Source organism: Chiloscyllium punctatum, chromosome 12 (assembly GCF_047496795.1).
Source record: "Chiloscyllium punctatum isolate Juve2018m chromosome 12, sChiPun1.3, whole genome shotgun sequence".
In the NCBI taxonomy this organism is placed as follows: domain Eukaryota; kingdom Metazoa; phylum Chordata; class Chondrichthyes; order Orectolobiformes; family Hemiscylliidae; genus Chiloscyllium; species Chiloscyllium punctatum.
In genome coordinates this window covers 32,260,977-32,284,244 of record NC_092750.1, presented here as the reverse complement: position 1 = coordinate 32,284,244, position 23,268 = coordinate 32,260,977, and the positions used below count along the sequence as shown (strand labels likewise).

At 40.0% G+C, this 23,268-nt stretch overlaps 1 protein-coding gene across 4 annotated transcripts in view; it reads left to right on the top strand.

The window, feature by feature from the left end:
• The window catches only part of LOC140483760 (transketolase-like), a 57,373-nt gene that overhangs the window by 7,889 nt on the left and 26,216 nt on the right, over nt 1–23,268 (top strand). For all 4 annotated transcript variants that reach the window (XM_072582284.1, XM_072582286.1, XM_072582287.1 and 1 more), the window contains 7 exons: nt 324–421; nt 4,179–4,370; nt 6,093–6,220; nt 7,650–7,843; nt 14,303–14,467; nt 16,312–16,468; nt 16,857–16,987. In XM_072582284.1, coding sequence (XP_072438385.1) covers nt 324–421; nt 4,179–4,370; nt 6,093–6,220; nt 7,650–7,843; nt 14,303–14,467; nt 16,312–16,468; nt 16,857–16,987 — 1,065 coding nt within the window. The remainder of the gene's footprint in view (nt 1–323; nt 422–4,178; nt 4,371–6,092; nt 6,221–7,649; nt 7,844–14,302; nt 14,468–16,311; nt 16,469–16,856; nt 16,988–23,268) is intronic.

Here is a 23,268-nt window from a genome sequence, read left to right as displayed (position 1 = left end):
AAGACATACCATCAGCATTATGTTAGAAAATGGGAGCAACGAGTGTTGCTCCTTGATTTTCCAAACTTTACAGCCTGGCTCAAAGTACGGGCCTGCTCTCTGAATCCATGACAACATGCTTTAGGAAACAAAAAGCTCGAGGAAGAGTAAGAGGCGCTACAGACCTTAAGATACTTGACACCTTCTTTAGGGTTGGGAGAGAGAGGAGTGATAAACATTTATGTCTATTTATACAATTGATATTTATCTAAGGCTGCTTACTTGGGTATTGTTTTCTATTTTATTTGTTTCAAAGTCACATTTTGCTTCTCGTGTCTTTTCAGAAACTAGCTTTTGTTGATGTTGCTACTGGATCCTTGGGGCAGGGTCTAGGAGCTGCTGCTGGCATGGCTTATACTGGGAAATATTTTGATAAAGCCAGGTGAATGTTTTATATCATTATCTCTCAAAAATAGCCATTATCTGCTGTTTGTATTGAATGTTATGTTTTAAATAAAATGTGTTGACATGTTGGAAACTTCAATCTCCAATCTTCACAGCACATTTCAAATCCCTCAACCCCACACCTAATTGATAAAGAGTAGCAGATGCATGAGAGCAACACAACCAATAAGTTTCCCTTCTAAGTCTCCCACTACACTGACTTGGAATTCTTTTGCTTCTCCATCTCGAATTGTTCTTTGAACTAACTGAGGACAATTAAGTGTCAGTCATATTGCGTGGGTTTGGAGTCATGTGTAGATCAGACCAGGTAAGGATAAGAGTTCCTTTCCTAAGGAATACTATTGAATCTGGTGTTAATCAGAAATAAATTCGAATGAACTCAACTTTTAATGAACTCAAATTTCACCATCTGCCTTGGTGGAATTCAAACTTATGTCACCAGACATATGTCCTGTATCTCTGAATTATTAGTCTAGTGACATTATCTCTACACCATGTCACCCCACAATCTTGGAGCTCCCTTCTTACCAGCACTGTGGGTATACGTACAGCATGTGGACTGCAGTGTTTCAGGAAGATGACATATCATATTCGCAAGGGCAGTTAACGATGGGTGGTAACAATACTTTGCATTCCACTATTGAATAATTCTAAAAAAACTCCTTACCTTTCTCTTTCTATGTTAATTTAAACCTACTATAAGACCACTAAACTGAAAGGCTGATCTTTTATTTTTCAAATTTAGAAACAAGAGCAGGATATTCAGACCTTCGTAAGCCACTCAACTAATAGATTATAGTTAACCAGACCTCCTCATCAATTTACTTGCCTTTGATTTAGATCCTTCCCCTTTTTGCCTGACCAAAAAAAAAAGTTAACCAGTTTCAGTTTTGAAAACTTCAATTGATCTGATTTTCGTTGTCTTTTTGCAAGGAGAGTTCCAGATTTGCACCAGCTTTGTGTGGAAATGGTGCTTTCTGATTTGCTCATAAATAGCAAAGCTCTGATTTTAAGGATATTCTCTTTTGTTTTGGATTCCTTTGCCCAAGGAAATTCTTTCTCTCCATTAACATCTATTGGGTCTTATTTTATCATTCTGAATGTCTTTACCAGATCACTCTCAACCTAATCACACAAACAAAATCTGTGGATGTATATTTTTTGAAAATATAAGCCTTAAAGCAATTATTCTGGTAACTATGGGCTGAATCCACTTCAAAAAACAATATATATTTCCAAATGGTGCAGTATTGCAAATGTGGGCCCTACCAATGTTCTATCCATCTGAGCCATCACTTAATCTTTTCTCAAGGGAAGTAGATTTGAAAATGATGTTTTGCTAGACATTATGATTACTTTATGTGTCTATGCACCAATTCTTAGTGATTTGTGTACGTGGATACTTGAATCTTTTTGCTGCTTTTACAATTCATTGTTAACTTCAGCTTGCTCCATTCACTTTGTTCTAATATAAATCTAAATCAGGCATCATAATATTTAGACTCAATGTTGTGTTAAAAGTTACTTTGTGCTACTTTATAAAAGCCATGATAACTACAAACTCTACTACTGCAGGAAATAGTAAAATGCTGTAAAGCTGTTAAAAATTTGGTAAGTTTTAAGTGAGGGCAAGTGGCTAGGTGAGGGTAGAATGTTTAGGCTGATATTTGAATTCGCTGAGATGACCAGGGTGTGTCAGAACATTGTGTTGTTCAGGATTTAATTTGTTTGCATTTATCCTTCCACTCTCTTAACGTTTTTGAATGTTTCAGTCATCACTTTGTCAATATTACCATACAAAATATGGTTAATAAATCCGCAATTCTTTCTTTTGGAAGTTCACCAACTTTAGTTAGTAGATGGGGACCCAAACCTGGCACAACAGACTCTGGTGAGAAGTTATTGTGCATGAACTACTGCCATGAGACCCAGTCACTTTAAAATAAGGAAATCTGCTTAGTCATAGTGACTACCTATTTTAGTTTTGATAGCTTTTCTGTTGAAGAGCTTACAGTTTCTTCTTGCAACATATTAAGGTAAGGACCCATGAATAAGAGACCTTTTGGGACTATTATAGTACTTTTCTTTTGCTCATTGCACCAGATTTTAATGCTTTATTTCAACAAAACAGAACTAAGCAGCATCTTATATACTTTGTTCTGATGAGTTAAGTAACTTATTTTTGCATAATAACCACCTTGCAACAATCTCAGCAGTGTTACAACATTACAATAGTGTTACATATTCATTGAACATTGATTATAAACAGGAGATTGGTACTACATTTGTTATGATTACAGCCCAAAATTGACCAAAACAGTGTCTGCAAAACGCTTAATTAGGTATGTTAAATAATTGTTTTACTGAAAAGTGTAAACTCGTAATTCTCAACCCATCATGGATCATATCCTGTCTCTGGGTATGATCTGCTGTTTTTTCAAGAAAGTAAATGATGTTAAGATACAGTACTGTCTTTAATAATTGAGTAACCTAAATTGTGTACCAATTTCCAAGGATGTATCATTAGGGCTGACTCTTTTCTGTAGTTACCTCCCAGTATAATATGCCAAATAAAGAACAAGTTTGTCCTTATTCACATGGTGTTATTAAGTTCACCATTTTCATTTCAACTCTGAAGAAACAGCCATTTGTGTTTGGCTTTTTATGAGAATATTATATTATTAAATCTGAAGTGCTGATTGAAAAATGCTTGGGCATAAGCACTTGGGCGGCATTGTGGTTCAGTAGTTAGCACTGTTGCCTTGTAATGCCAGTGACCCAGGTTTGAGTCTGTCCTCTGACTACTGTCTGTGTGGTGTTTGCCCCTTCTTCCCAAGTCTGTGTGGGTTTCCACCAGGTGCTCCAGTTTCCTCCCACAGTCCAAAGATGTGCAAGTCAGATGGATTGGCCATGCTAAGTTTCGCATTGTGGCCAGGCATGTGCAGGCTAGGTGGGTTAGCCATAGGAAATGCAGGGTTACAGGGATAGGATGGGATGCTGTTCGGAGGGTCGGTGTTGATTCAATGGATGACATACCCTGCATCCGTAATGTAAGGATTGTATGATGTCATGAATAAGCAGGAAACGTGACTTTGTTTACTATCAGCCTCAAATTTCTATTTATTTAAATTGGATAAATCAAGGCTAATTGCACAATTTTAAAAATGGTGTGAAGGAAGAATTTCAACTTCCTTGTTTTATATTTCATTTATTTGTAAATGGTCAAAAACCCAAACTTGGATGTTTTTTATGATCTCTCATGTCTTTTCACAAAATTATCTCTCAATTTGTGTGGAACTGAAAGAAATGTAGCCCACTTTAAGGCCAGTATGGTGGCTCAGTGGTTCGCACTGCTGCCTCTCAGTGACATGGCCCCAGGTTTGATTCCAACCTCAGGTGACTGTGTGGAGTTTGCACATTCTCCCCGTGTCTGCTTCAGTTTCCTCCAGGTGCTCTAATTTCCTCCCACAATCCAAAGATGTGTAGGTCAGGTGAATTTGTCACGCTAAATTGCACATTGAGTTTGGGATGTGTAAGTTAGATGTATTACTTGGGTACATATCGAGTAGATGAATGGGTCGAGGTGGGTTACTCTTCAGAGGTCAGTGTGGACTTGTTGGGCCGAAGGGCCTGTTTCCACACTGTAGGGATTCTATAAAAGTATTAGAGTCAGAGGTAGCCAATATATTAACCTCGTGTGGAATTACTGATTTTGTTTCCCTTCCAACCTCCAGTTACCGTGTATTCTGCCTGTTGGGAGATGGAGAATCATCTGAAGGCTCAGTCTGGGAGGCAATGGCGTTTGCTTCTCACTACAGACTTGACAATTTATTGGCTATTATTGATGTTAACCGCCTGGGTCAAAGTGACCCTGCGCCACTGCAGCACAAAGTTGAAGCCTACCGCAAACGTTGTGAAGCTTTTGGGTAAGTTTTCAACTTGGTAGTTCATATTCTGTATTTCACGAGATGACTGCTATAGGAGTAAACAAAGAGTAATATTTGACCTTTCAATTGTGGATACTTGAATAGGAACCTAGGTTATAGGTTATGGGGGAAATAACACTGAATAAAATTTCTAAATTTAAAAATAATAAATTATAAATGGCAAAATCCATAGCAATATCACTTTTTCATGTCACTTTTAATTGATTTTCTCTTGAGCGGTTTGAAAGTTGATAAACCAAATCAAATCACATAATAGAATAATAATCATAAACTGAGATGAGGAGGCATTTCTTCAGCTAGACAGTGGTGAAGCTGTGGAACTCATGGTCGCGGAAGGCTGTGGAAGCCAAGTCATTGAATATAAGACGATGAAAGATAGATTCTTGCTTGGTGAGAGGATGAAGGGTTATGGGGAAAAGGCAGGAGAATTGAGTTGAGAAACATATCATCCATGATTAAATGGTGGAGTGGACTCATGGCCTAAATCTGCTCCTAAATCCTACAGTCTTATATGTTAGCACTATTATATTTTTGCCATGTTTCTGATTTGAAAACTTGTGAGACCATTTTCATAGTGAGTGGTAGTGTTAAGAAAGAAAATTTTATAATTAAACCATGCAAAATTTGCTCTGAAAAGAACAGTGGTTACCAAAAGAGTTCCTTGGAATTTGTAGGCCTCAACATTTGACTACATTATTCCAACACAGCAACCCATTCTGCAATTGACTAATCAATTAGGTATGTAAACTTATGTTGATCCGCTACAAATACACGTCCTGACCATTTGGTAGAAATTATGGCATGTATACATTCTCCACTATATACTTTTTAACCACTTAATCTTATTCGTATCTTTATGACTTCACTATTGATTCAAATAAAGGACTTAAATACTTTGATGAAGGCATACTTGATGTTCAGTTCCTTGGATTGCTAAATGTGCTCTCTTAATGATTCCTTTAATGTGCAGGTCCTTGGCCTCGGCAATTTGATGTAATTTAGAATGTGTTAGATCCTAAATAATTAATCAATTGTTTTATTTTAACACACAGACTGAATGAAGCATTTAGAAAATCATAATGTGATCAGACAAAATCAGCTTTGCCATGCATCCTGCAACGAGCATATGTTCTGAGGACATGGGTTTGAATCGCACATGGCAGTTGGTGAAATTTAAAGTCAGCAAAATAAAATGCTAGATTCAGTGAACATATGACTACTGCTAAAAATCCATCCATTTCACTAATGCCCTTCAGGCAGTGAATGCTTGCATAGTAAATGGTGACTACATTCCATGAATGAATTTTAAAAAGGGTGTGTTTCTGACAGTTAGTATAAGAAGTCAGGAACTTCCTTTAGAGCCAGATAGAATGCTGAGATTATGACAAGGTAGAGATGGAATGATTAGCAGGGGTACAGATTTAGCAAATAATTATTTCTTTCTTTATTTGTGTTCTTTAAAGACAATTGCATTTGCATCTGCCAAAGAGCTTTTTTTTTAACTGAACTCACTTCCATTTTGTCTGTTTTTAAACTGCCTCTACTGCAAATAGTATGTATTTTCTTTTGCGTACAAATACATTGTATAACAGGAAACCGACAATGGTATCATGCATTTCTTTCCTTATGTTTTACTGCTCAGATTATTGTTTGAGTTGAATTGTAATGGCTTAATTATGAATTCTAAACTCTTATGTACAGCTGGACTACTGAAGTGGTAGATGGGCACAGTGTTGATGAACTCTGCAAAGCCTTTTGGCAGGCCACCATGGTCGAAAACAAGCCATGTGTTATTATTGCTAAGACCACTAAAGGAAAAGGCATTGAAGGTATACTGAATACATACTGGTTTGTATGGAACTGTTTCATTTTGTTTTAGAGAATTAGTCAATGCACTAAAGTGAAAGTAAATGAACTACTGTCTGTATTTTTGTTTCCCAAAAATCAGAACGTGATAATCATGCTCACTGAAAACGTGTACTGGGACATTACCTGATACTATAGTCTAAAATTCACATTCTGCTGTGTGAAGGTCAGAACATCATTCAGCAGCAGAAGTTGCAATTAATACATTTCTGGAAGTATGGAAATTCAGAAGGGATGTGTCTGTTAAGCTGCTGATGAGAAGTAGGCTTTTCAGTGTGTGCAGAGACTTTAAACCCAGGGCAAAAAAAAAGTCAGAAGCAGATTCATATTTTGGGAGGACTGTGGGCTACTGTAAGATTCACAACTGCTGCTTGGGAAGTAAGAACTGATTGTGAATACCTAGTAAAGCAATGTGAACAAACTGAATAGAGAGAATGGAATCTATTGAAATTACTGGTGTACAGAATAGTATATGCATGTGTGTGATCAGAAATACCATCAATTTTCAATATCAATAATTGTGAAGTGGTAAGTTTTGGCAGGTCAAATAAGTGCACCTTATATTTTGAGGTATAAGAGCAAAGAGATCCAGGGCCACATCATTTGGCAAATAATATCATGTGTTAACAGGTGAAGAGAACCTCAATAGAGAGCATACCCCCTCCACTTTATAAATGCAATAACGTTAAATTAATATAGGTTGTTCTTTGAGGCTTGTTTGAAGTCTCATAACTATAAAATTAGAAAAAGAAAATTCTATTTGGAGCTTCCATTTTGGTGAGAGGTCTCAGGTTAATCTACATTTAACAACCTACTCTGATACCATGTTTTCCCATCAGTGACAAAAGCTGTCACAGATGTTGATACAATCAATAATATTGTAAAAGAAAAATTCGGTTTGCTCTTCTGTTCACCACCTCCCCCCCGCCCCCAAAACCAATGTAAACAGTTTTTTTAAAAAATCAAGTATGACAGTCAAAATGAATTGTAAGATAACATACAAGAAAAACTTTGGCCTATTTCAGTCTGGAACTTCTGCATTTATTTACTTGGTAATGAAAATGCATGATATGTGACATGGATGAGTTTCAAAATTGGAAGTCTTCCCAAATTTTCCCATCAGTAATGTCGCATTATTCCAGAAAGTCAGAGTTACTGACCAGAAAATATATCTCAATGTGAATGCTGAATCCTAAATATTATGTTTGATATGCAGTGAGTATCTCCTGAATGATGTGTGAACAATTCGAGGATCAGAGGCAGAGCTTCTCGATGGTATATCACACCACTTCAACCAGGATATTGATTTGTGACTTTCAAACTGTTATTCTTTTTGACTTTGACATTATGGATGTATATGGTATTAGCCTTCAATATTTCAAATATTTTCAGGTGTTGAAGATAAAGAAAATTGGCATGGCAAGGCCATTCCAAAAGATAAGCTGCAAGAAATTATTCAAACAATCAAATGTCGGATCCTGGAGGGCAAGAAACTTACCCCAGGGCAGCCAGTGGAAAGTGCATCAACTGTGAATATTGAAGACATCCAACTTGGTGCGCCACCCAAATATAAGCATGCTGAAAAGGTAAACATTCAAACTAACATTATACATCTCTAACATTCTGCAACAAATGATGTAGAACCTTGGTTACACAGACAATGGACCTGAAATGCATGCAGGCTGGGAGGGTTTAGTGATTAGATTACTCAGTATTTGTGGCAGGGTGGTGGGGATTAAGGGTATAATTTGAGCTCACTGGTTTTCATCTGAAGAACAAAGCCTCAAAATGATGAAACCGTTCTTTTTCTTCAGTGGTACACATTGAAGTGAGTTCCTGGACAAGAAAGCTGTCCTAAATTCTGCTGTGGGTCTTTTGAAATCCCCAGGATAATTCTGATAAAGCTTATTCAGTTAGAGAAGGGATCACTTGATTTAAACTCAGTGTTTGCACTTTAGTAATGAAAGAAAATTTCCTTTATATGTTTGACATTATTCAAGTGGTTCAATTCTTTTTAATTCACTCGTGGATGTGGCCACCTCTGGCTGACGAGCATTTATTGCCTGTCCCCAGTTACCCTCAAAAAGGTGGTGGCAAGCTGCGTTCTTGAACTCCTGTAGTCCATGTGCTGTTAGTAGATGCACAATGCCCTTAAGGAATTCCAGGATTTTGACTGAGCAACACTGAGGGAACTGCGATATAAGTTTAAGTGAGTATGTTGAGTGGCTTGAAGGGGAACTTGCAGGTGGTGATGTTTCCATGGAGCTACTGTCCTTCCCTTTCTCGGTGGAAGTGGTCATGGGTTTGGAAGGTGCTGCCTAAACATCTTTGGTGAATATCTGCATTGCATCTTGTAGATAGTACACTCTGCTGCTACTAAGTGTTGGTGGTGGAGAGAATGGATGTTTATGGATTTGATGCCAGTCAACCAGACTGCTTTGTTCTGGATGATGTCAAGAGTCTTGAGTGTTTTTGGTAGCATGGAGAGTTTTCAATCACGGTCCTGACTTGTGCCTTTCAGATGATGGGCAGGCTTTGTAGAGTCAGGAGGTAAGTAACTGGCTGTAGTGTTTCTAGTCTGTGACCTGGTGTTGTAGCCACTCTATTTATATGGTAAGTCCAGTTGAATCTCTGGTCAATGGTAATCCCGGATGTTGATAGAGGGGGATTCAATGATGGTAACAGCATTGAATGTCACCAAGTGGTGGTTAGATTCTCTCTTTAGATTCTCTCTTTTTGGACATATCATTGCCTAGTGTCTGCGTGGCACAACTATTATCTTTCGGAATGGCCTTGCCATGCCAATTTTCTTTATCTTCAACACCTGAAAATATTTGAAATATTGAAGGCTAATACCATATACATCCATAATGTCACATAACAGTTTGAAAAGTCACAAATCAATATCCTGGTTGAAGTGGTGTGATATACCATCGAGAAGCTCTGCCTCTGATCCTCGAATTGTTCACACATCATTCAGGAGATACTCACTGCATATCAAACATAATATTTAGGATTCAACGCAGGAGGTTGTTCAGATTGTGTTACATTTGAACATGGACTGCTTCAGTTTCTGAAGAGTCACTAATAGTGCTAAACATTGTGCAATCATTGGCGAACGTCCCTACTTCTGACCTTATGATGGTGGGAAGGTCATTGATAAAGCAGCTGAAGATGGTTGGGCTGAGACACAACCCGAAGAGGTGCTCTGGAGCAAAGATGACTGACATCCAACAACCACAACAATCTTTGTTTGTTCTAGGTCTGACTCCAATCAGCGGAGAGTTTGACCCTGATTCCCATTAATTCCGGTTTCGCTAAAGCTCCTAATGCCACACTTGGTCAAATTAAGTCAAGGTTTGTTGATCTCACTCACCTCCGAAATTCAGCTCTTTTGTCCATTTTTGAACTAACACTGTAATGAGGTCAAGAACTGAGCAGTCCTGGCAGAATCCAAAGTAGGTATTGGTGAGTAAGTTGTTGCTAAGCAAGTGCTACTTGATAGCATTGTTGATGACCATTTCCATCACTTCCTACTGATATTTGAGAATAGACTGATGGGGTAGTAGTTGGTTTGTTGGATTTGTCCTTTTTTTGTGTATAGGACAATGTGGGCAATTTTCCACATAGCAGATGCCAGTGTTGTAACTGTACTGGAACAGCTTGGCAAGGGCAGTGGCACGTTCTGGAGCACAAGTTTTTAGTGCTATTGACAGAATATTGTTGGGACCCTTAGTCTTTGCAGTATCTATTGCCTTTAACTGTTTCTTGATATCACATTGGTTGAAAACTGGCATCTGTAATGCTGGGGACCAGTGGGAGTAGGCCGTAATGTGTTGGCACTTGTAGATAAAGACTGTTACAAATGCTTCAGCCTTGTCTTTTGCACTGATATGTTGGGCTCTTTCATCATTTGAGGATGAGCATATTTGTCGAGGCTCCACCTCCAGTGAGTTGTTTATTGTTCACTGCATTTAGAATTGGATGTGATAGGATTACAGAGCTTATGTCTGATATGTTGGTTGAGGGATCTCTCAGTTCTGCCCATCACTTACTATTTATGTTATTTGGCATGCAAGTACTTCTGTGTGGTAGCTGCACCAGGTTGACATCTCATTTTTAGGTATGCCTGCTACTCTTTTGGTGTGCCCTCCTGCACTCTCCCTTGAACCACAGTTGATCCCCTGGCTTGATGGTAGTGATTTGAGTGGGGTATATGCTCAGCCAGGAGGTTGCAGATTGTGCTGGAGTACAATTCTGCTGCTGTGATGGCCCACGGCGCCTAATGAATGCCCAGTCTTTGACAGCTCTGTACAAAGTCTGTCCCATTTTACATGGTGATATTGCTACACAACACGATGGGGATATTCTTAATTTGGAAGCAGGATTTCATCTCTACAAAGACTTTGCGGTGGTCATCCTTACACTTATACTGTCATCTGCAGCTGGCAGATTGGTGAGGATGAGGTGAAGTATGTTTTTTCCTCTTGTTGGTTTCCTCACCACCTGCTACAGATCCAATCAGCTTCAGGACCCAACCAGCTCAATCAGTAGTGCTAGAACCACTCTAGTTGGTGGATATTGAAATTTCCCACCCAGATTACATTTTGTGCTCTTGTCATTCTCAACACTTCCTCCAATTGTTGTTCAATATGGAAGACTACTATTCATCAACCATAGGAAGATGGTACATCATAATCAACAGGAGGTTTCCTTGCCCATGTTTAACCTGAAGCTGAGATTTCATGGGGTCCAGAGTCAATGTTGAGGATTCCCAGGGCAACTCCCTCTGACTGTATACTAACATACCACCCCATCTGCTCTCTGTCCTGCTTGTAGGACCGGAGATATCAGTGATGGTGTTGGTGATATCTGTAAGGTATGGCGTATAAATATGTCAAGTCGGTGATTAGTTAGTCTGTGAGACAGCTCTCCTAATTTTGGCATTAGCCCCCAGATGTTAGTAAGCAGTACTTTGCAGGGTTAATAGGGCTGTTTCTGCCATTGTCATTTCCGGTACCTAAGTCAACGCCAGGTGGTCTGTCAAGTTTCATTTCTTTGTCGAAACTCCATAGCAATTGATACAACTGCGTGGCTTGCTGGGCCATTTCAGAGGGTAGTTCAGAGTAATATTGCTTTTGCTCTGAAGATTTTTATGATGCATCTCGTGTCAAGTATATATGCGGCCTGCTCACTCTAACGATGGAAATAACCGTGTTGCTCTAATTTATGATGAAGTCTCTGTTCATGATCATAAGCAACAGACAGACTTACTTTATGATAATTCAGGTGGTACTATAAGGAGGAGCAGATTGCATAATCACTGTCAAATGAAAATTTAATAAATATTTGGAACAAGAAATAATTGCTGTTATATGGGCAATGATTGGAAGAGTGGGACTAATTGGCAAGGTCCTTCAAAGACCCAGAATAATCATGGTCGACCAAAGAGCCTCTTTTTGTGCTGCATTATCTTATGGATCTTAAAGAAAAGTCATTTTTCTTTTATGTTAATGGAAGTCTGAGTCCTTGTTTTAAATGGCTCATGTTTCTTTTATGAAACTAATTACTTCAGTGATCAAACCCCCAAGATTAAGAGTTAACCAGTGTTTGGCAGATTTTGCTGAGAAACAATAGTTTAGTGAGATATTTGTGATGTTATTTATTATTTAATGTTCAAATTAACCAACAACCTATGAAGAGGCTTGGCTGTTCCTTCGTTGTTCATCTGAAAATGCCTCCTTGAGACATACAGAATTTCAACTAAGAGATGTACATTAGAATATGCAGGTAAAATCATGTACAGGAAATGAAACAGAAGAGAAAAGAAAGATAGGTTTAGGAAAAATAAAAGCAATAATTATTCATCTTACAGTAGAGAAGGAAGCTATTTGGTCCATCATGTCTGTACTGGTTCCACAAAGAGCAACTCAGCTTGTCCCATCCTCCAACGATATCTCTTTCGCCTGCTAAATTCATCAATCACAAATGTGTCCCCAGCTCTCTTTTGAAACATTGTATAGAATCCACCTCCACCACTCTCCCAGGGAGCGCATTCCAAATCCTAGAAACTCTCCGTGTAAAGAAGTTTCTCCTCATCTGACTCCTAGTTCTGAATATCTCCAGAATAATTAAATGCTCATGTTTGATGCCAGAAGCTGTGTTAGTCATTAAGATATATCACTATGTTAAAAATGTGCATGCATTGAATGCATTAGCCTTAAGTTTTCTGATAATCTTTTATATTGGGTAAATATGAAGCTTTATGTGATTTCCAATGCTGACTCTATTGGTGCAGTTTGTGGAGAAGCAGGGAATATCAGGCTGTAGCTCTAGATTTCTTGTTTTAAGTGTGTCTTTGTGGACGTAGGCTTTGTTGTTCAGCTTGCTCTTTAATAATGCTGCTGAAAAATCCGAGTCATTTTAACTAATGGGAGTAGACTTGCTGTTTTGCCCTTTAGTAATCCTGTGGAATAAGCAGTGCAATGTGTTAGAATTTGTATTTTATTCAATCCTATGTTTTTTATTTAATCCTACATTAGAATCAGAAGTAAGTCAGACAAAATATGGGGTGCAAGTCTGTCAGAGAATCCAAGTTGTAACTTATTGGCTCACTCCTTGTAAATTGAGCCAAAGTGGTGATTCTTGCTGTTCAACAGGTGCAATTCAACATTTTCTTTTCAGTTATAGCTTGATCCCAGTAGAGTTTCTTCTCTATAAATTTTAAGTATTGCAAACTTGTGAGAAATGGAGAAAAGCTTGATCCAGATTGCATAAAATGAAACACATGAAATCATGTACAGGTTATTCTGCTATAATTTCATTAACATGAATTCACTGTAGTGCAATTGTCAAATTAGGGTCACTGTTTCTAAAGTGCGAACTTTTAAAACCTATGTTGGCTGTGATGCGATTACATTGTCTACACTTTTAGCACTATTTCTAAAGCACAATTTTTCTCTAATGCAGGGTAGCACAAGGACACAACCATTGAGTTATTAAAAAAACTATCTTTAATTGTGTTACAGCCATGTGCTTATGCAATAAAGTTCATTTACATCCTTTTTGAAGGTTTTGGATGACCCAAGATTACTGTATCATTTCTTGTTACTTGGTTACAGTGTACAGGCAGTTCTGGAATGACATATGTCGGCAGCGCGGTTTGGCGATAATGTTGCTGATGAATTAGGGAACAATATTTTGCGGAACTCTTACCTTTGTTGGCAATAGTGTAATTCCAGCGGAGTTCAATTTGCTTGCTTTGTACTATGCATGCACCGTTGTGCGTGCTGAAACCTCTGCTCCATTCTGCCTGTGCACTGGTGTTCTTGCTGTTCTGCACATGCGCGATGTCGGCGCTGATCTTCATGCGTTCTGTGCACACGCTGATGTCAGCTGCGGAAAGAGCGGCTTTCTGTGAGAAATACTGTAGAAAGCACCTTTCTTACATTTTTTTAAATGTACTGTGTTAAATTTACTTTTGTTTCGTTAATAGATATGATTTCAGCCTCCATTAAGGCTGTGCTATACTTTGCATTGGACTTTTGGGTGATTTTTGAGCTATCGTAAATTTTTTTTTGGCTGGTCTGCCCTTAACCCCACTTTGCCCGTAGGCCCCATTGTTTCTGTTAAGCAATTTTCTATTAAGTGAGGTTTTGCTGGAACGCAACGACGATATTATAGGAGAACTACCTATTTTTAAACAAATGTTTCTATTTTCTTGAGGTTTTCTCATGTTTTGATAAATAGTTCCACTTTTGAGGCATGTGTGTTGCATGTAAATATTTTAGAAAAGGCACTGAAGAGTCTCTGCATGTCACCTTTTACTCTGAGGGTTGAAATAGAAACATTTCATGGACATAAAATAAATTTCTTTCACTCTTCCCTTCAAAACATATTTTACGGAATCTCCTTCAGTATATATTAGCAACACACATCCTTGAAAAGAATAACCTACTGCTGTATCAAAGCTTCATCCTTTTTAAAAATGAAAATTAAGTATTCATTTATTAAGTGCAATTTACCTTTTCTTTTATTTTTTCCAGGTAGCCACACGAAAAGCCTTTGGAACTGCCCTGGCAAAAATAGGTCATAGCAATGACCGTATTATTGCATTAGATGGGGATACAAAGAACTCAACATTTTCAGAAATGTTTAAAAAGGAATACCCCAAGCGTTATATTGAATGTTTCATAGCAGAACAGAACATGGTAACTTTTATTTTACTTCTTTATTTTCTTAAGTTCCACAGACAACCGGAGTAGATGAATTCCACATAACATAAGCAAAACCAAATTGCTATAGCAGGTCTGGCAGGATCTGTGGAGAGAAAGCAGAATTAAGGTTTTGAGGTTGTAAGTTTGTTTGCTGAACTGGTGGGTTTGTTCCCAGATGTTTCTTCACCATGCAAGGTAACATCGCCATTGAGCCTCCGGTGAAAGGTTGATGTTCTGTCCCGCTTGCTATTAATGTGTCTTCTTTTGTTGTGGTAGGTGATATCATTTCCTGTTCTGTTTCTGAGAGCTTGATAATTGGAGTCCAAATCTATATGTTTGTTCATGCTAGGCCTCTAGGAATTTCGCCGTGCATATCTTTGGTTAGCCTGATCCAGGATGGATGTATTGTCTCAGTTGAACCGGTGTCCGTCTTCATCTGTGTGTCTGGATACCACTGATAGTTGGTCATGTCTTTTGCTGGCTAGTTGGTGCTGATGTATCCTGGTGGCTAGTTTCCTGCCCGTCTGTCCAATACAATGTTTGTTGCAATCCTTGTGGGGTATTTTGTATATGATGTTCGTTCCTGCTGGCTGTAGATACAGTGTCTTTTAAGTTCATCAGGAGCTATTTAAGTGTGCTGGTAGATTTGTGGGCCACCATGATGCCGAGGGGCCAGAGTAGTCTGGTAGCCATCTCTTGAATGTCTTTGATGTATGATAGAATGGCTAGCTTCTCTGGGCATGTTGTGTCTTCCTGTTTAAGTCTGTTGTGCAGGAATCAGTGAACTGCACTTATCAGGTAACTGTTGTTCCTGAGTACATTGTAAAGGTGTTTTTTCTCGGCTTCTTGTTCCTGGGTGCCGCAGTGTGTTGTAGCCTGTTTAAATAATGTCTTCCTGCAACTCCTGTAGTTGATTATCTGGTCAGTGTGTGAGACTTTCCTGTAAACACTGGGCTGCAGCTCTCCATTGGCTTTTCATTCTACTGTGACATTTAGGAGGGTGAGTTGGTTCTTGTTCCATTCCTCTTTGGTGAATTTTATACCGGTAAGGATGGTGTTTATGTGCTTGTGGGTTTCTTCTAGTTTGCCCTAGTCTGATGAGAAATGGGTCAGCTATATGGATGACACAAAGCTTGAGTTGGATCCTGGGGAGGACTGTTCCTTCTAATATCTGCATAACTGTTTCTGCGATAAATTCTGATATTGGTAATCCTGTTGATGTGTTTGTAGATCTTGTCGTTAAAGGTGAAGTGGATTGCGAGGCTTAGTTATAGTAGTTTTGAGTCTAGTGACCCTTGTTCAGATCTATCTGTTCTGATGCTGCCAGACCTACTAAGTTTCTCCAGATATATCTGTTTTTGTTTAACATCTTCCATGTTTTATTCCACATAACATAACATGAAAGTAAACAAAAATATACACAGGTTTGGTCTTTTTAACTTTTCTGTTAATTTGTAGTGTTCATCTTTTCATGTATCAGCAGTTGAGACCTTGCCTCTGGGCTGCCACTAGTATATTCATGAACTACTTTGGATGAATTTTGGCAAAAAAAGTTAAGACTTGAGTTGTCATTTATTGTCAAGATAGTTTGTAAAATATATAGATTAGAAAATCCTGAGAATATAAAAGAATCTGCTTTGTATTTAATTAAAATATTTCAGACTTGAGTGACCTTAGTCTGTTGATAGAATTTCCTGCTTTATTTTCCTTCACCACTTGATGAAGGCAACTTGTGAAGAATAGTAAGTGGGCAGAAATGAAGGGAAAAGGAACCTTTGTTTCATTCTGCTATTGTTGTCAGGCAAATAGTTATTATTGGTCCTGTATTTCATTTACAGGTAAGTGTTGGTGTTGGTTGTTGTGCACGGGACAGGACCGTTCCATTTGTCAGCACTTTTTCTACGTTTTTCTCCCGAGCATTTGATCAAATTCGCATGGCAGCAATTTCTGAAAGCAATATCAATCTTGTTGGATCCCACTGTGGTGTCTCAATTGGTGAGTTTAATTTTACTAACTTCATGAGATTACTTGCTAATTATTCAGGAAGATCATCCTTTATTGTCCTTCTGCAGCATTGTACCTGTCCTGAAGACTGAGCTTGCAGAGGAGTTTAGTACCTTGTGTAAGTGAAGAAAACAGTTAGCTGGCTGTTTAATTATCTTGAGCTCACTTAAAAGTCCAGACATTCAATTCTAGTAGAGGTCAGTGGACCGTGATTAAGTGCAAGCCATAGTTGATTTTCCTATGGTATATTGTTCTTATTGGCTAACTGAACAAAACCTAAATTTGAATCTTGTATGTTGCTGATTCTACAATACGTCTTCAAATTGAACAATGAGGGATGGACTGTGAGAATGTTTCTAATGCTGCTAATTCTTCTAAGGTGAGGACGGACCTTCCCAGATGGGTTTGGAAGATCTTGCTTTATTCCGAGCCATTCCCACAGCAACAATTTTTTATCCAAGTGATGCTGTGTCAACTGAACGGGCAGTAGAACTGGCTGCTAATACCAAGGTACATAATGCACTGTTTAACAGTGCAATCTAAAATTGCACTATTCCTAATTGTTGACCAGTTTTAAAGCCACATATTTTATTAGACCAATTCTTCCACTTTTTGAGAAGTCATGTACTGCATTCATTGTGAGAGGCGGTATCAAACCTCACATAAAGCAACAAATTGGTGATGACAGTCTGACAATTTTTATCTCCAGTAATGGAGGGCACATGCTCAAAGTCATTCGACAGCTGTTGGTTTGGATGGTTTTAAATCCAAACAAAGCTTTGAGCTTATTGACAGAGCCTTTCATTTATTTATAAGAAAGAAAGATGATTATAATTTCCCAATCTTGGCTGTCCCAAAGCATTTTTTGGGCAATTAATTACTCTCCGAGTATAGTCACTGCTTTGTAGCCACATGCATTACAAGGCCTCAGAAAACAGGAAACTGGATAAATAACCAAGTAATATTTTCATTGTACTTAGCTGAGCAATTAATGAAGTGCTGAGATTGCTTGGATAAGGCTATTAAATCTTTCTGATCCACACCAGCAGGCATACCCATTAAACATTCTAAAGACAACTACCCTGACAATATGTTATTACGAATTTGGCATTAAGTGCCAGTTTGGGTTGTGTGCTCAGGTTCTGGAGTGAAACTGCACCACAATTCTGACTTGAAGGTGATCGTCATTTAGATCCCAGAAGAGACTGATAACCTTGAAAGAGAGATGAATTTCCAATCAACAAAAATTATCTAGTGGACAGTATTTCACAGATTAAAACTTCTACTTTAGGCGACTCGGCAAGATGGTGGCGACTCGGCAAGATGGTGGCGATTCTGTAGAACTGCTGTGGACAGCTCTGCCTAACAGCCAAGGCGTACCGGTGTTTTTTGCCATCCCTGGCCAACTTATGTGGTGGAAATATTAGTTTAAGACCTTACAGAACACATTTATTAATATTTGGGAATGGAAAGGATGCCAAAGGGAAAAGGAGCAAGCAAACAGCAGCAGGGAGGACACTCCCCTGCAGCACCTACCACATCAGAGACTGCAGTAACAGCAGCCTCTCCTGAACCCCTGAGGAACTTGACAGACACTCAGGAATTGGCTGCAGCAATGGAGAGACTGACCTTGAAAGTTGCGGCTGCGATTGAGGGAATCCGTGGGGAGATTCGTGCCCAGGTCCAACCTATCACATACATGCTGCAGAAGCAAGAGCAGGAGATCCAGGGCCCCAGGGAGCGGCTGGAGGAGGTGGAGGGTCGAACTAAGGCCTCAGAAGCTGCAATGGAGTCCTCATCCAGTCGGATCCAGGTGTGGGCTCTGCAAAACCATATCGACGACCTCGAAAATTGAGGTCGGAAGATAAATCTCCGAATTGTTGGGCTCCCTGAAGGTGAGCAGCCAGTCAGCTTCTTTGAAAACTGTCGGCCGAAGTTTTTGGGCGTTCACATAGAGTCCAGCAGGCTTCAAATTGAAAGGGCGTCTCGAGTTACAGTGCACAGGTCAGAGCCGGTGCAGCGTCCCCGGCCAGTCCTAGTGCACTTCCACTCATCTATGACTTTTTGCTTGTCCTTATAAGCTTCCAGATCCCTGGGAAAAGATCCGCAGGTGCTGCTGTCCAAGGGGTCAAAAATCATGTTTTTCCAGGATTTTTCAACAGCTGTAATCCGAAAGAGGAAGTCCTTCGATGAAGTTAAAAAGAGGCTGAGAAACCTGGGCATCCAGTACTCCATGACATACCCCACAGTACTTGTTTCAGCCACGAGGACTCAGTTTATACATTTGACGCGGCGGATAAGGCTAAAAACTTTGTGGACACTTTAAAATAGACGGATTGGCCTGAAGAATATGGTTAATGTTTGTTCTCTTTTCTGTTTTTCCCCATGTTTTCCCTTTTTTTTTATTCCTTTCTTTCTCCCTAATAATTTCCTTTTTGGAAATGGGGAAAAGACTTTGGAATAAGTTGTTCCTATTTTTTTAATAACTGGATTTTCTGATGGGAAATTTTGTGGATGTTCTTTGTTGTATCTCCCCTTCTTTGTTTGTTCTGTTTCTCTTTTAGTCACAGGTAGGGGTGTCATGAAGCCAGGGATGGGTGGAGTGCTCATCCTGATTTTGTCTTTTTTTCTGTTGATTTAAGGATCATCTCCTTGTTTTTTTTTCTGGCCTAAGGCTGGGGTACAGTCCAGGTTTGAAGGTGCTGTGAAGGAGGAGATGGGTAGAGTGGGTGTCCCCTATGGGCAGAGGGAAGAGTCTTCTATTCAAGATTGCTTTTTTTTTGTAGTTTTTTGGTAGTAATAGTTGTTTATAGTTATGATAGAGTAGTTTTTGTATATATAGTTTTTTTTTGATTCTATGAGTTTTACTTTTGCTTGGCACTTTGTAAGCAGGGTTCTCCCTCTGAGGGGTTCAAGGCACTTAAAAGGATATGTCTTAAAAGGATATGGCTAAGTGTCTTATTAAATGGTGCACCCGGAACATTAAGGGAAGTAATTCGCCTATTAAAAGGAAAAAAGTACTTTCTAGCCTTAAGAGGGAAAGGGCTGATATAGCTTTGTTGGAGGAAACCCATCTGGATGATGGGGAACACCTGAAATTACAACAGGGGGATTATTCTTTTCATCCTTTACTACTAAATGTCGGGGAGTGGCGGTACCTATCCAGAAAAATCTTCCGTTTGCATTATTAGAGCAGGTGAAAGATGAGCAGGGACGGTTTGTGATACTTCAAGCCTTGATACATGGGGAGGAATATGACATTTTAAACATCTACTGTCCTCCGGCGCATCCCCTCAAATATTTGATTAGTGCTTTCTTTAAGTTGAGTGCTTTTGGAACACATTATTATAGGGGGTATTTTAGTTGTCTTTTGGATCCGACTGTGGATGGAATGCCTCGTGGGCCCCCAACTATTTCTTTGCAGGCCAAGCAGGTGGTTGACTTATGCAAGGAGTTGGGGCTGGTGGATATTTGGAGATGTCTTTACCCTACCGGCAGGGACTTCACCTTTTTTTCAAACCCATATGAATGTCACACGACCTCTTTCTGGCTCCCTCGGCCCTTCTGAATTCTATTATGGGTTGTAAAATTGGGAATATAGCTATCTCTGATCACACTGCAGTATATTTGGAGGTTAAGGCCAAGAGTGAAGGGCTAGGTTTGTGACACTGGCGTTTGGACCCTTTTCTTCTTGAGGATTCCAAATTTGTGAAATACCTTTTGAAGGAGTTTCAGGAATTCTTGATTATCAACTCAGGCACGGCTAGTAGTCCGTCCATGCTGTGGGAGACTGCTAAGGCCTTTGCTCGGGGATTAGCTATTTCCTATTTGGCTAGCCGGAAACGACAGAAGGAGGAACAGCAGCGTCTATTTGAGACACGGTTGAAAGCCACGGAAGCAGCACATTTTGCACAGCCTTCAGTGACTCAGCTACAGCGGATCACAGCCCTTCGGACTGTCTTGAATTCAATACTAACACAAAACGCAAAGAAAGAACTTGCTTTTGCTAGACAGAGGCTGTTCGAATATGGGGATAGGCCAGGGAAGTATTTAGCATACCTGACTAGGAAAAAGCGTGCTCCCCAATCCATTACTGCAATCAGAGGACCGCGCCAGGGTCCTTACATATGATGCTAAAAAGACTAATGAGGCTTTTCGGAGCTTTTACTCTGAATTGTATCGGTCTGAAGGTTACGAAGACAGGAATGCTAAAATGGAGACTTTTTTAAGAACCTGGACCTCCCAGGGGTAACCTTAGAACAGGCCTCTCTCCTTAATGCCCCCTTGACAGTTCAAGAAATACAGCAGGCAGCTAGGCAACTTCTGAGTGGGAAAGAACCTGGCCCTGAAGGTCTTCCGGGTGAGTTTTATAAAGAGTTTATAGGGATTCTGTCAGGGCAGATGGTGGAGATGTACAATCACTGCTATACGCATGAATGCCTACCACCATCTTTGAGAGAAGCTAATATTTCCTTAAGAAGGGGAAGGTTCCTGAGGATTGTGCTTCATACAGGCCCATCTCTCTATTAAATTCAGACTTCGAGATTCTGTCCAAGATCCTGGTGCTGAGATTGGAAAGGGTGTTGCCCCATATTATTAAAGAGGATCAGACAGGCTTTATAAGGGGCCATAGATCCTCTAATAATATTAGGAGGTTGCTGAATGTGGTCCAAGTTTGTAAGCAACGATCGATTCAGGGGTTGGTGATTTCCTTCGATGCAGAGAAAGCATTTGACTGGGTGGAATGGCTGTATCTTTTTTATGTCTTAGAACAGTTCGGGTTGGGTGGAGTCTTTGCTAGGTGGGTGGAGTTTTTATATCGGCACCCTCTGGCCACGGTCCTCACCAACTGGGTGAAGTCTGGCAATTTTGCAATTGGTAGGGGTAGTCGGCAAGCCTGCCCCCTCTCACCGTTGTTGTTTACGTTGGTGATAGAGCTGCTGGCAGAGGCCATTCATCAGAACATCCATATAACCGCTCCAGAAGTGGGATCGAGGGCACACAAGATTACATTGTACGCGGATGATGTCCTTCTATTTTTATCGAACCCGATCACCTCCGTACCCCATTTGATAGAATGTATCAATTCATTTGGGGCTATTTCAGGATATAAGATTAACTTTGCAAAGTTGGATTAACTTTGCCTTTGGGGAACCTTAAGGACGTGCCAGAAGTTGAAGGTGGCTCTAAGTTCCCTTTCAAGTGGTCACGGGCAGGGTTCCGGTATATCTAGGCATTTTTATTACCCCCAAGTTTGATCTGTTATTTCGGACTAACTTTGCTCACTTGCTCAACAATATTAGGTGAGATCTCCAGAGATTGGAGGCTTTACCAATTTCAATGGGCCGAGTATCTCTCATTAAGATGAATGTTCTTCCTCGTTTGCTTTATCCCATGCGTATGCTCCTGTAATGTTTCCCAGGTCAACGCTGCGGAAGCTTATGGGGTGCTTTGGTTCCTTTGGCATCGTGAGCGGCCCCTAATCAAGCTTACTAAATTCCATTTGCCTCAAGGAGGGGAAGGAGTTGATTTCCCAGACATCAGAGGTATCAATTGGGTTCCCTGCTGCCTTTTGTCTGCAATTGGGTAGGTAACGATCCAAACTCAATATGGCTGGATATTGAGGCCTCCCAAGCAAAATGCCCTCTTATTAATCTATTGTTCATGGATAAGATGAGGACAGTCATGGACCACTGCCGGAACCCCATTGTCGTTAGTACAGTCAAGGCATGGAGGGCAATGCGTCAGAGTGAGAGTTATTTATCCAAGACTTCACCACTTACACCTATAGTTGGCATGCCAGGGTTCCGACCAGCGATGATGGACTCAGGGTTCAAACTATGCGCAGCGAGAGGAGTTTCTGGTTTGGGAGACTTGTTTGAGGGGGAGGTTATGATGTCTTTTGAGCAACTGAGCCGCAAATACGGGTTGCCCAGCAGAGACCTTTTCCATTTTTTTCAGGCTAGGGATTTCAGCCAGAAGACTACGCTTCTCACTAAGCCCTATAAGCCCAATACAGAGAGGTTGTTGCAACGCTCCACAAGTACCCTTTCGGTTAATGCCCTCTATCGCCTCCTGGATGGCAGGGCCTGGCAGGATATTAACCGGTTATGTAAGGTCTGGGAGCTAGAGCTGAGAGTGGAGATCTCTTCTGAAACATGGGAGAACATATGGGAGATTACTCGAAAGATTTCAATCTGTAATAGAACATGCTACGCAGTTAAAAGTTCTGCACAGGGCTCATCTGGCACCAGACTGTCTGGCGAAGTTTAAAAAAGGGGCACCTTCAGTGTGCCCCAAATGTAAAATAAGTGTAGGTACTCTTACCCGTTGCTTCTGGACATGCCACAGGCTCCGTGTTTATTGGAACGCTGTAGCGGGAGAGATAGGGAGGGTATTGAGGACTGAAGTCAAAGTCATCCCAATATCCTCTTAGGTCTACCAAATTTACCATCTTTAGACAGGCATGGGAAGAAACTATTTAACATTCTTGCATACTGTGCACGGAAGAATATTCTGATGAATTGGGTGTCTGAGAAGCCGCTCGCCTCGCTGGGATGGCAGAAATTAATTATAGAGCACGTTCCCTTGGACATTTTTACAAACATGGTCCACCACACAACAGACCATTTTTATAAGACATGGCAGCCCTACTTGAATTATTTGGATATAGATTTATCAGTTATCTTAACTAGGGCCTTTGTTTAACCAGGATGATTAGATTTGTCAAGCCCTGGCCCCTGGAGGGGGTCTCCCGAGTTAATACGGGTATGTATACAATGCTCCCGTTC